Below are 13519 nucleotides of genomic sequence, written 5' to 3' on the forward strand. Positions count from 1 at the left end.
CGCCCCGCCCCGCCCTCCTCGAAGCTGGAGGGTGCTGCGCGAGCGGTCCGTGCTGCGGTCGCCTTCCTCGGGTCTCAGCGCAGTCTTTGTCCGCCCGCTTTGTTCTCGCCGCGCTGGCGTCGTCCTCGCCCCCGTCGCCGCCCGCCCCGCGCGCCCGGGCCTTGCCAGCCATGGTTGCTCGGCCCGAGCCTGAGGTCGAGGCCATGGATGCTGAGGTGGCTGTGGCGCCGCCGGGCTGCTCGCACCTGGGCAGCTTCAAGGTGGACAACTGGAAGCAAAACCTGCGGGCCATCTACCAGTGCTTCGTGTGGAGCGGAACGGCCGAGGCCCGCAAGCGCAAGGTGAGCCCGAGGCCTGCGCCGCTCTCCTGCCTGGGACGCGGGGAGTGGGGGGGGGGGAGTGGGAGAGAAGCTTGTCGGTGCGGGGTGGGGGTGAGGGGAAGCATTCGCGGTGTAGGGAGGGAACAAGGGGAGGGAGCGAGGAGAAGCCTCGCGATGCGGGGAGGGGTCGAGCGAAAAAATGAATCTGAAGAGGAAGACTCCGCCTTGGCTGTCAGCCTAGGCGTTCGTGGCCGAGTAGTTCTTGTCTGTGAGGTCGCGGTGCGGGGTCGGGGTCTGCAAGGTGCTCTGTGGATAGCGGCCGGAGCTGAGACCCGCAGCAGTCAGATGAGGCTGGCCGGAAGCGAGATTTTTAGGTTGGAGGAGGTGATTGACATTCGCAGCCGTCGAGGTAGTAGTGGCTGCTGTGTTGTTTACTGGTCCTGCAAATCCCAGCAACTATGGTTATATTATTAGTGATGTGGAAATCGGAAAACGTTCACCTTTAATCTTAAACTTCATTATTACAGTTTACTTTTGAAGGTGAAAACTGGAATGGGGAATTTTGTTTCCTTCTTGATTAGCATTTTTTAACGGGAAAACTGACAGATCTGCTGGGTTGCATGTCATGTCAAGTATTAAATTCTCTGTTCTGTAACAGCCTGTTAGGATCAGAGATTTGGGGTAATAGAAGCATATGCCCATAAACAGAAATACTAAGACTTGGGTTATTTTGTATTTTGAGACGGGAGTTTTTCTGTGTAGCTTAGGCTGTCCTTAAACACCCCATTCTCCTGTCTCAGTTTTGTGAGGACTGGGATTACAGAGGTGAACCATCATCTCTGGCACAAAAATGCCAGATTGACACCAGTGTTCCATGGGTCATAATTTTGTCACTGCGCCATTCTATTGCTTCCTGGATTGAGATGTGTTGTAAAACTGTTTTTACATGGGAGTAAATGGGGGTTCCCCCTTTTCCCCTTTCTCTTTCTATTTTTTGCTCCCCTCCATCTCCCCTGACTCTAGTTCTGTATAGCATCACATAAGGAAATGAAAAATTTCCTTTTAAATTAGGACTGCTCAGCTCAATATTTAAATTTCCACTGTGCTAGAAATTATTAAATGCTCTTCACAACCCAGAATTCAGATACCAGTGCAACACTCACAAATCATGTTTTGTTGGGCTACCGTGAAGTAGGAAATGGAGGCAGGTAATCGTGCTCTTGAAGGTGCATGAACTTGTGTGCAGAACTCCACTCCTCCGAAGTTCCCTCCAGCTCAGAATGTTTTCATTTCACAAGCCAGTTATTCTTTAAAAAAAAAAAAGTTAGACCAGGCCGGGCAGTGGTGGTGAACGCCTTTAATCCCAGCTCTTGGGAGGCAGAGGCAGGTGGATCTCTGAGTTCAAGGCCAGCCTGGTCTACAGAGCGAGATCCAGGACAGGCACCAAAGCTACACAGAGAAACCCTGTCACGGAAAACAAAAAAAAACAAACAAGTTTGGCCATGCGTAATGGTGCAGAAAAAAGAATACAAATATCTGGAAAAGTATTGCTCTTCAGCCATTAGAGCTGCTAGTTAAAACTGCATGGAAATTTCATCCCACCCCAGGCAAAATGGTTACTCCCAAGAAAACTGTGAGCAAATACCTTATGGAGGAAGGGGGAGCCCTTATATACACTGCTAGTGGGGGTGTAATCTTCTACAGCCTTTCTTGCAGGTGGCAAACCTGCAGTTCTGCCTTAGTCTCACTGTGCACACATCCGTGTACAGCAGAGTTGCCATGTGGAGAGAGGCAGGCCTTCCATGAGGACTTTCTCTTGCTCTAAGGCTAGCACGGAGACTCCGCTGATTTCATGTGTTGGAATTATACCCCTTAGAAGACACAGGTTTATTCCACAGTTTTTTTAGCTCTGTTTACTCTTTTCTGACACTCCCCCATGCTCTTCCACTCAGATATGATGATTCTTTACATTATTGCAGCATTTCACCTATTAATTGAACTATGTAGGTCCTTTTTGTGTTGTATATTTTGCATTCTGCTTTTCAAACCATCTGTAGAGGATGTGTACATTTGATGATTTAATAGAGTAGACATAAAAGACTACTGTGGGGCCAGCAGGACGGATCAGTGTGTAGAGGTGCTTGCCACTGAACCTGATGGCCTAAACTTGGTCCCAGGACCCACATGGTAAGAGAGAGTCAGCTTCCACAGATGGTTCTCTGACCTCTGCACATCCTCTGTGACATTTGTATACTCTCACCCAAGTAAGTATAATGCATTTTAAAAACAGGACAGCACCACAGAGGAGAATACCCATCTCTTTCTCCAAATTGTTACCCTCATCTTCATGAGCATCTAATAAGGTTTTCATGGCGTTTGGTTTGCTTGCCTCTGTACTTCATGTGATGAGAGCAATGTGGTGTGTGCTTATTTGTGTAGCTCCTTTCTCTTGGTGTTGTGTATGTTGAGATTCATTCACAATACAGATTACAATCTTCATTTTTTTTGCTGCATAATACTCCGCTGATCAACTGTCCCAGCATTTATTTATACTCATAATGAACATTTTTACTTCCTGTGTTGGGGTGTTAGAAATCACACTACTGTGAACATTCTGTTGTGTCTCATATAAATCTAGGAACTGTACAGCTTATATATTTACTTTAATACTTTCCTTTTATAAAAACAAGAAATCTACAATAACATGTCATAAAAGATTGTCATATATTTATGTAGGCTCATTGGTTCATTTTTGCCATTCTTTATTTTATTTTATGTGTGTGAGTGTTTTTGCCTGATGTATGTTGTGTACTATTGTGGTTCTCTGCAGAGGCCAGAAGAGAGCGTCAGGTCCTCTAGAAATGGAGTTACAGAAAGTTGTGAGTTGCCATATCGGTATTGGGAATTGAACTTGGGTCCTCTGCAAGAGCAGCCAATGCTTTTAACTGTTGAGCCATCTCTAGCTCCATTTTTGCCATTCTTTTCCTCAAATTGTCTGAGAATCAGTTGATGACATCTGTGTTATTATTGCCATCGACCTCCATAGAATGAGGACATAGTCCTATGATCATAATAATGAACACTGTCCAGGAATAACGAGTGAATATGGCCATCTCATCTCATACACAGTCCATACTTAAATACTGGCTTGCATTGCCTTCAGTTACAGTGAGAAGTGACTGGGACCACATGTTCAACAGGTAGACCTGCTGTGCACTCTGGATCCAAACCTAAGCACAGGTTTAGCAGCAAAAAAACAGAAACCCAGTAGTCCAAGTACAGCAGATAGAGAGCAGTTGAACAATTCTGTATAGCCATGCCACCCAGAGTATGCCAGTTTCCATCGTTGAAGAAACACTGGAGCATGAAGTGGAGTGTTCAGTACTATGCAGTCTGCCACCTCCACCAGACTTTGGCACATTGCTTCTGCTCCCTGGCCTCCCTAGCCGAAGTCTGCATGGTTGACTTGTACTGTGTGTTTCATAACCTGTGATCATGCTTGTGCCCATATCAGCATGTCTTTGGTACAGGGTAGTGGCACTGTGTATCTATCTGTTCATTAACTTGGTAGATATTTGGTCTAGTTTTGCAGTTTTTGAGTACTGTTATTTTACCTGGTGATTATAGTATCCACAAATGATTCTGTTTAAGTCAGTTGTTATGTGATGGTTATAGAAAAGGGCTTTGTTTTATCTTTCCCACTGCAGTTGTTACATGGAATTCTCCTAGGAAGAAGACTTTGGGAGAGCTAGTATGTGTGCTTGTATAGCAGTAATTATAGTATGGACTTGGGTGCCTTTTTTTTTTTTTTTTTTTTTTTTTTTTGGTTTTTCGAGACAGGGTTTCTCTGTAGCTTTGTGCCTTTCCTGGATCTTGCTCTGTAGACCAAGCTGGCCTTGAACTCACAAAGATTTGCCTGCCTCTGCTACCCGAGTGCTGGGATTAAAGGCATGCGCCACCACTGCCCGGCCTTGGGTGCCTTTTGTTTTTATCAGGTTTAAGTTTTGTTTGTTTGTTTTTGTTTTTTTGAGACAAGGTTTCTCTGTGTAGTTTTGGAGCCTGTCCTGGAACTTGCTCTGTAGACCAAGCTGGCCTTGAACACACAGAGATCCGCCTGGCTCTGCCTCCCAGGTGCTGGGATTAAAGGTGTGTGCCACCACCACCTGGCAGTAATTCATTCTTACTGTTGATATCTATGTCAGATTGTGCCCTGGTTGCCCAGTGAGCATTCATAACTCTGGCCCTTCCTCTTTCCATATCTCACCCCTAGTGCTACAAACCGGCATGTTCTTGGGTAATGTGAGTATGTAGAATTGTCTACCACTGCATTCATATTTGCTATGGTTGCATTGCTGGGTTTCTGTGGCCTTATTTTTAGCAGTGGATTTTTCTCTTTTGTTCCTGTGTATTGTTTTGATTCATGCTTCTTTTCTGTAGTTCTTGGGTTGTTTTATTTGGGGGGGGGGTTGGTTTTGTTTTTCTTTTAAACTCATTACATATCTTTTTAGAACTTTGATTCCCAGGCCTCAAAATGGTACCTGGATTAAAGATGGCTGGGTATGAGCTGCTGGCCGGAGTGCTCGAGGCACAGTGCTGGGTGTGAGAAAATGATGGCATCACCATAGCTGTTCTCTTATTGATTTGCTTTTGAGCTAAACTAAGCACTTTGGGGAAAACAGGAAGAGTGGAGTGATGTGTTAAAATGGTAAGGCAAGAAGAAAGCTCCTGTACTTCCTCCCGCTAGTGTCCCGATTGTGACCCTTGACTTGGACTCCATGGGAACTCCTGTTGTGTCCACACTGCTCACAACTCCTTATCTAAATTTCAGGCAAAGTCCTGTGTCTGCCATGTCTGCGGCATCCACCTGAACCGGCTGCACTCTTGCCTCTACTGCGTCTTCTTCGGCTGTTTCACAAAGAAACACATCCATGACCATGCAAAGTCAAAGCGGCACAACCTGGGTAAGGCGCCCTCCTGCAGCAGGGACAGGAGCAGGCGTTGACTCAGTTAGCATGTTATCTTCCCCCAGAGCCCAGTATGATAAAAGGTCCTTGTGAGCAGGCGGTGGTGGCGCACGCCTTTAATCCCAGCACTCTGGAGGCAGAGACAGGCGGATCTCTGAGTTCGAGGCCAGCCTAGTCTACAGAGTGAGTTCCAGAACAAGCACCAAAAATACACAGAGAAACCCTGTCTTGGAAAAACAAACAAAAAATGGTCCTTGTGAAACTGAACTCTCAAGTGGGTGGTGCCATTTGCTTGAAGCCTTTTAAACTGGTGTCATATTTTAGCAATGGGTTTTCATTAAGGCAGGTTCATGAAAGGCTAGCTGAGCATCGTATGACATCAAGTATATGAAGTAGTTGTACGTGTGTGTGAAATGGTTGTGTATGTGCTTCTGTTTGTGTGTGTGTTGTTGTTGGCAGTCTCAGGCTGTGAAATTGTCATGTAACCAAAGATGACCTTGAATTGAACTTGTGATTCTCCTGCTTCCACCTCCTCAGTGCTGGCGTTATAGGTTATGTCCGCCATGTCCAGCAATTGCTTTGTTCTTTTCAACAGTCTTGTTACATAGCCCAGGATAGCCTCAGACATAGGCTCCTCCTTTGTCAGCCTTCAGCATGCTAGGATTCTAGGCATGTATCATCACGCTTGGCTTGGCCTTGGTTAATGTAAGCACATACAGCCACCAATTTCCATCTTAGCACTGTGTCCACCCCGCTCCCCAAGTCCCTAAGTTTTAGTGTGATAGGTCTTTCTTTCTTTCTTTCTTTCTTTCTTTCTTTCTTTCTTTCTTTCTTTCTTTCTTTCTTTTTCTCTTTCTCTCTTTCTTTCTCTCTCTCTTTCTTTTTCTCTCTTTCTCTTTTTCTTTCTTTCTCTCTCTCTCTTTCTCTTTCCTTCTCTCTCTCTTTCTTTCTCTCTCTCTCTTTCTCTTTCCTTCTCTCTCTTTCTTTCTCTCTTTTTCTCTCTCTCTCTCTTTCTTTCTTTCTTTTTGGTTTTTTTGAGACAGGGTTTCTCTGTGTTGTTTTGGTGCCTGTCCTGGATCTCACTCTGTAGACCAGGCTGGCCTCGAACTCACAGAGATCCGCCTGGCTCTGCCTCCCAAGTGCTGGGATTAAAGACGTGCGTCACCCCCACCTAATTTCTTTCCTTTTTTTTTTCTTCTTGAGACAGGGTTTCTCTGTATACCAGCCTGGCTGTCTTGGAACTTGCTTTGTAGACCAGGCTGGCCTCAAACTCAGAGATCCACCTGCCTCTGCCTCCTGAATGCTGGGACTAAAGGTGTGCACCACCATGCCCGACAGGTTTTTATTTTCATTTCTCTTGAAATAGTTTCTATTTTCCTAAGATTTTTCCCTTGACACGCTGGGGTGGTTTCTGTCCCATCTGTGTGTTCTCTAGGCTGTTTGTTTTTTCTTCCCCTGCTATTGTAGTAGCGTTATTCATTGTGATCAGAAAGCAATTGTTCCAGTGATAGACTTGCTTCAGAGTCTGGCAGCACCTCAGAAAGTGACTCCTGGAATTTTCCCTGTCACCCAGCAACCTCAACCCCTAATTTTGAAGTAGCAGTTGGGACAGATAACTTTATAGGTTCAGTTTCTGTGCTGTGAAATCAAGGTCTTTTTGAGTGAAACCTGTTTCACCTGTCTCTGGAGAAAGAACGACACATAGTCATATTAATCTCTCTTACAAGATTGCCAGCCATTCCAGATGTGACAAAGTCTTGTTCCCCAGTCAGGTCCTTGAGAGCCCTGTGGATCTAAAATAAATACTCTGTGAACTTTTGCCCTAGTTTTGAGTTCTGTGCTTGCACAGCTGAAGCAGAGCATCCTGATCCTTGAATCAGTACTGCCAGCCTCAGATGTGTACCTCCCATTCTTGCTCAGCCCTTGGGGAAACTTCTGGAGACAGCAGACACACTTCACCCACCCTGGATAAACCTTCACAATTGGCACTCCTGCAGCTCACAGGGGTGTCTAGAGCACTTGGCTTGTGTTCACCTGCCTGAAGCACTATCTTGCCATGCTAGATTTAATTTTGTTCTCTTCCCTCCTTTCTGCCTGCAGCTATTGACCTGATGTATGGCGGTATATATTGCTTCTTGTGTCAGGACTACATCTATGACAAGGACATAGAAATCATTGCCAAAGAGGAGCAGCGCAAGGCTTGGAAGTTGCAAGGTGTGTTCACAGTGCTTTGAGAGAAGGTTAGGGGACCAAAAAATGGTCAAGGAAGCTGGCTTGGCCTGGGGAGGAGAGAGAAAACAAGTCCTACTTTTCCTGTGGCAGTCACACAGCTCACAGAAGTGATAAAACTAATGCTGGAACCATGTAGGTTTAGCTGACGTGGGTTATTGGTCCTTAGGAGAGGATGGAGGGCTCTTCCACCAAAATACCCCAGGCTGTGTCCATCCTCTCCACAGAGGGTCTGTTAGACATTACAATCCCTCCCTTTTTTTTAACCCATTCTCAACCCTGTCAGATTGGGATGTTGTATTGCCTCTTGCTGGACTAGTGTGGAAATTCCTTAAATATTGGGCCAAGTGTCTGGCTCTGTGGAGGAGCCATTGCCTAGCATATACAAGGCCTTGGGCTTGAACCTCAGTGTTACAAAAAAGAAAGAAACAAAAACTGTTGAAATGTGCCTGTCTTAGTTAGGGTTTCTATTGCTGTGAAGAGACACCATGACCTCGGCAGCTCTTATAAAGGACAACATTTAGTTGAGGTGGTGGCTTACAGTTCAGAGGTTCAGTCCATTATCATCATGGCAGGACATGGCGTTGTACAGGCAGATGTGATACTTAGGAGAGGTAACTGAGAGAGAGTTCTGCATTTTGCACAGGCAACAGGAAGTGCCAATAGTGCCACTCCCTTTGGGGACCTTTTTCTTTCAAGCCACCACAATGCCTGTGCCTAAATAATACGAGCTACTCTTGACAGTGGAGTTAGATGCATCATGGAGACAATACCATTAGAAATTTTGTTCTTAAGATTTTCATACATAGAGCAAAACCAGCCTGTCTCAGCATTCACAAAATGTGTATTCCAGGTAAGCAAAGCTCAGAAACCATGCAGAAGTACCCCCTCACAACACAGTGTCACTCTTGTAACTTTTATTTCCTAAATTTACATTTTATCTAGTAAAAGGCCGTTTTGAAACTTTAGGCACTCAACAAAAGCATATGGTAACAATTACTCCTTAAATGCAAATTATTATGTCTCTTCTTGGTAAAGTTTAGTATAGTAAGATAGTCCTTCAGGTTGTTACCTATATGGAAGCTGCCCAGTTCTTGAATGTTTCTGTTTGCAGAGGTTGGCATCTTCTATTAACCCATCATAAAAAAGAAGTCTTAGATTATAATAAGTGTTACACAAAGATCTGAGACTGGGTTTCTCTGTGTAGCCTTAGCTGTCCTGGAACTTGCTTTTCTAGGCTGGTTTCAACTCAGAGAGAGATCCACCTGCCTCTGCCTCCCAAGTGCTGGGATTAAAGGTGTGCGTCACCACCTCCCTGATTTTTATATGCACTGCAGCCTTAACAAAATCTCATAGTTAACAACTGTATACACAGTAATCCTGGAAAAGAAACACATAGTGATGAAATATAAGGAAAGGAGTTTTGCATTTTGTTTATGTACATGTCAGTGTGCAATAGTGTGCATGCCCTCATGTCAGCAGCAGGTATTCTGTTGATCTCCATCCTTTATTTAGAGACAGGGTCTCTTGCTGAACTGGAACTCAACATTTCAAAGAGATCATCTTATCAGTAAGCCCCTCGGATTGGACTGACTCTGCCCCACAGCACTGGAGTTAGGGGCACTTGCTGTTGTGCCTGGGTTTTACATGGGTCCTGGGGTCCTAATTTGGGTTGTCGTGCTTACATAGCAAGCACTTTAGCCACTAAGCCATCTCCCCAGCCAGAGAAATGACTTACAATACATATGATTTAGAAGCATTTTAAATTTTATCTCTATAGTGTCCTTAACACGGGAGGCCAGTCACAGCGAGCCTGCACCTCTTTGAGATATGGTGAGAGTAGAACTTGATAAGACGGTGAGACACAGAAGCAATGGAGAGCCATCCAGCCAGTGCTGCATTTGTGCAGATAGGCCCCTCCAGCAGCTCATTCCTTCATTCCCAGTGGCATCAGTCTGGCCAGGTACCCCAGTGCCCCTGTGGTTGTGACTCCTAAGGGGCGCTGCCTGGGTAAGGCAAAACTCAATCTGAGGGCACATTTGAGGATCTGGCTTAGCCCAGCCCTTAACCAAATCAGTGTCTCCACCCAGCTCATCCATACTGTGCCTGCAGACATCCCTGACCAATGATTTAATCTCAGCCCTGCAGTATTCGGGAAAATGTGCTCTCTGAAGTAATTTCAAAAGTAACATACCAGTTCCTTGTAGGAGAGGAACCATTTTCTGATTGTGGGTGGAGAATGGAGTGGCTAGCTTCCCCAGGTGGCTTAGACTCCCGCACTCCTGGCAGGTGCTTTGTGGCTCTAGTGGCACCATAGTTTAATGTTTCTGTCACACACTTAGTCACAGATACAGCATTGTTCTTTATTACTTCTGGGTTTACCTGATGTCTTAGTTAGGGTTTTGATTTCTGTGACGAAACACTATGACCAAAAAGCAAGTTGAGGAGGAAAGGCTTTATTTGGCTTACACTTTGATATTGCTGTTCATCTTCAAAGGAGGTCAGCACAGGAACTCAAACAGAGCAGGAACCTGGAGATAGGAGCTGATGCAGAGGCTATGGAAGGGTACTGCTTACTAGCTTGTTCCATATGGCTTGCTCAGCCTCCTTTCTTACAGAACCCAGGACCACCAGCCCAAAATGCCTCACAGCTGAATCTTAAAGAACCATTTTCTGTATAGAGGTTCCCTCCTTTCGAATAACTCTAGTTTGTGTGTCAAGTTGACATAAGACTATCAACACACCTGATTTTCCCCCCCAGTTCCCAGAGAGGCTCACAATGGTTTGCATTAACAGTGCTGGGTCTGTGTCCCACCTGACCAGTGAGCACGTATCTCTCATGAGTCAACACCATTGCTGTGTGCAGGGGGAGTAGAGCACAACCCTGACTTGGCTGGGTTTTTTTTTTTGTTGTTGTTGTTGTTTTTTGTGTTTTTAAACTCTGCCGTGTCTTAGTTTGCTTTCTATTGCTGTGAATAAAACACTAACCAAAACCATCTTATCCTTTCGGGTCACAGTCCATCACTGAGGGAAGTCAGGGTAGAAACTAAAGCAGAGGCCATGGAGGAAAGCTGTCCTTGCTTCCCATCTCACTCAGCTATCTTTCTTACACACCCCAGAACACCTGCCCAAGGGTGACACTCCCCACAGGCCAGTTTGATGGAAACAGTTCTTTAGCTGAGGCCCTCTTCTCCCAGATGATCCTAGCTGTGTCAGGTTGACAGAAAACTGAGCAGCACAGGAATGAAGGCAGAAACAGGTGCTCTTAGGAGTCAGAGTTTTGTGTTTAGCAGGTTGTTTCTGTCCCCTCAAAACAATACATATCACCATTGTATGAGAATATATTATTTCTTTGTACAGGACACTTGAACTATTAGTTGATGTTCATATACCAGTTCATGTTCATTCTGATTCCAAGTGATGTATTATTAAAGTTTCTTGAATTAGAAATTTTAAATAGTGTAGGACAAGTCCCTCTGAGTCGGGTGTGTAAGAATGAAGTGTGCTCTGCATTATCTTTTGGATATCATTGTCATGGGTTCCGGTCCTCTGCAGTATCAGTAAGCAGATCACAAGTGCATTTTCAGCAGGCTGTAGTGCATGATTTCACAGTCCTAGCACTTGGGAGATGGGCAGGCTGATCTCTGAGTTTGAAGCCAGCCCAGTCTAAATGGCAAGTTCCAGGCCAGCCAGGGCAACACAGTGAGACCATAACTCAGACGACACACTAGCAATACAAATAAAATGCCTTTTCTATTTCTTCGGCAGTTCTAGGGGTCAAACATGGACCACACGTATGGTAGGCAAATGCTCTACCACCAAGCTGCATCCCAGACTCAAAGTACTTTTCTCTGTCAGTCACATTTTCAGGAAGATCCTTCATGACTTACCAGGTTGCCCCCATTGGAGCTGATGCTACCATCTCTGTACCCCAGGATCTAAGGCATTTGAGAAACATTAGTGTCTGGCAGTTTGATGGGTTACCTTCCTTGAATCAATAACCATAGTGTGTTCATAGATACTCACTGAGGGAAGCTCCTGAAGTGATCTTGCACCTCTCACAGCACAGTAGGGCCTTAGAAGAAGAGTGCCTCTCTGCAATGCAGTCCAATGGGTGTCAAGTCGTCACAGCTTTTATTTCCAAGAGAACTTAGGTAACAGTGCCTGAGACTGTTTTCCATTTCCTCAGGTGTTGGAGAAAAGTTTTCAACTTGGGAACCAACCAAGCGGGAGCTGGAACTGCTGAAGCACAACCCAAAGAGGCGGAAGATCACCTCCAACTGTACCATAGGTAGGTGAGGGGGTATGCAGTGTCAGATGGATAGAAAGCCTTGCATTTCTTAGTGCAGGGTTCTGGCTGGGCCTTGACCGAATGGCCTTCCTGGATTGGGGCTGCTGTAGATGTGGGTTGTAGAGGGATGAGTGGAGATGATCCTTCCCAGTTCCTTGGCTTCTGCACGTTTGAACGGACTCGAGCGTGTTCTGGTCAGAGTTGCTCTTCATGGAGAGATGATATGCTAGTGAGTAAGGATATTCACCAAATCATTTTTGGGTTTTCGAGACAGGGTTTCTCTGTGTAGTCCTGGCTGACCTGGAACTCACTCTGTAGACCAGGCTGGTCTCAAACTCAAAGAGATCTCCCTGCCTCTGCCTCCTGAGTGGTGGGGTTAAAAGCATAGGCCACCACCACCCCAGCTGATGACCACCTCTTCTAAAAAGGAAGAAGTATAGTTTAGAGCTTGTTTGAAGAGTGTTTTGCCTCATTAGGCTCCATTCTGACCTGCCTGTTTTCATAGTGAATACATTTGGACATTACTGTGAGAACATAGAGGACAAAGTGGAGGGGGCAGTGGTGATGAGCGTCCTGCAGTCCACACAGAAATTAGAGAACACTACACTTTCCTACTCTTCTCATGCTGCTTGAATGAGTTGAAGAAAGTGACTGGTCATCGAGATGTAAAGGAAGCTTCGGCTGGGATTTGGTGTCCTGAGTCTGAGCCCAGTGCACAGGTGACCCTGCTCTCGATGGCTCCCCATTCAGGTCTGCGTGGACTGATCAACCTGGGAAACACTTGCTTCATGAATTGCATCGTGCAGGCGCTGACCCACACACCGCTTCTGAGAGATTTCTTCCTGTCAGACAGGCACCGCTGTGAGATGCAGAGCCCCAGCTCCTGCCTGGTCTGTGAGATGTCCTCTCTCTTCCAGGAGGTGAGTGCAGGAACAGCTATACAACCGCTTTCTTTTCCCTCTTTTTAAAGAGAAATGAAACAGTTGATGATAACCTTGCCTAATTATATTTCACTATGTGACTGTACTTTGGAAGACATGGCTTTTACAAAGAGATTGCTAGAGATGGGTTGTTGGTTGGTTTTTGGAGGCACATTGTTCACCAAGGAGAGGATCCCACAAAGTGGGCAGAGTCAGCGTATGGATGGCATTCATCTATCTCTAGGAATCCTGGCAGTTTCATGTGTAAATTTTGTTGTCTGGGGGCTGGAGAGTTGGCTCAGAGATTAAGAGCACTGGCTGCTCTTCTAGAGGACCCCAGTTCAGTTTCCAGAACCCACGCACGTGGCAGCTCACAACTATCTGTAACTCTAGTTCCAGGGGAATTTGACACTCTCACACAGATATACGTGCAGGTAAAATGCCAATACATATAAAATAAAATCAATAAATCATAAGATTTTTTTAAAAATACTGTTGTCTGCCCCTTGCATTCAGGAAATTCTGCAGATTTGCATCAGCCCCTTTTCCTGCTTCCTCCTCAGTGGAAGTGAATAACCCTTCCCAGGTGTGCTTTGTCAAAGGCCTCTGCTCTGCAGACTGGAGCACAGAGAGTCGGTGCTTGCTAAGGCTGTCCTTGATCTCATGATAGCTGCACTTGGGTTGTGCCTATCCATATGTACCCCTAAGCAAAGCAGTGTCCCATGGCTCAGGGTTGGGGTATGCTCAGGCATGGTCTCAGCAACTACTTACTGTCTTAGTGGCCTTAGACCAGGA

General features: G+C 45.6%; 1 protein-coding gene across 2 annotated transcripts in view; it reads left to right on the top strand.

Annotated features, from left to right (window-relative positions):
• Usp22 (ubiquitin specific peptidase 22) overlaps window positions 1–13519 on the top strand; it is a 27909-nt gene continuing 14390 nt past the window's right edge. For both annotated transcript variants that reach the window (XM_052757265.1, XM_052757266.1), the window contains exons 1-5: window positions 1–341; window positions 5149–5281; window positions 7385–7498; window positions 11703–11804; window positions 12555–12724. In XM_052757265.1, the coding sequence (XP_052613225.1) occupies window positions 171–341; window positions 5149–5281; window positions 7385–7498; window positions 11703–11804; window positions 12555–12724 (690 nt within the window). In that variant the 5' untranslated portion in view covers window positions 1–170. The remainder of the gene's footprint in view (window positions 342–5148; window positions 5282–7384; window positions 7499–11702; window positions 11805–12554; window positions 12725–13519) is intronic.

Source organism: Peromyscus californicus, unplaced genomic scaffold (genome assembly GCF_007827085.1).
Source record: "Peromyscus californicus insignis strain IS unplaced genomic scaffold, ASM782708v3 Scaffold_3__1_contigs__length_106647218, whole genome shotgun sequence".
Lineage (NCBI taxonomy): Eukaryota > Metazoa > Chordata > Mammalia > Rodentia > Cricetidae > Peromyscus > Peromyscus californicus.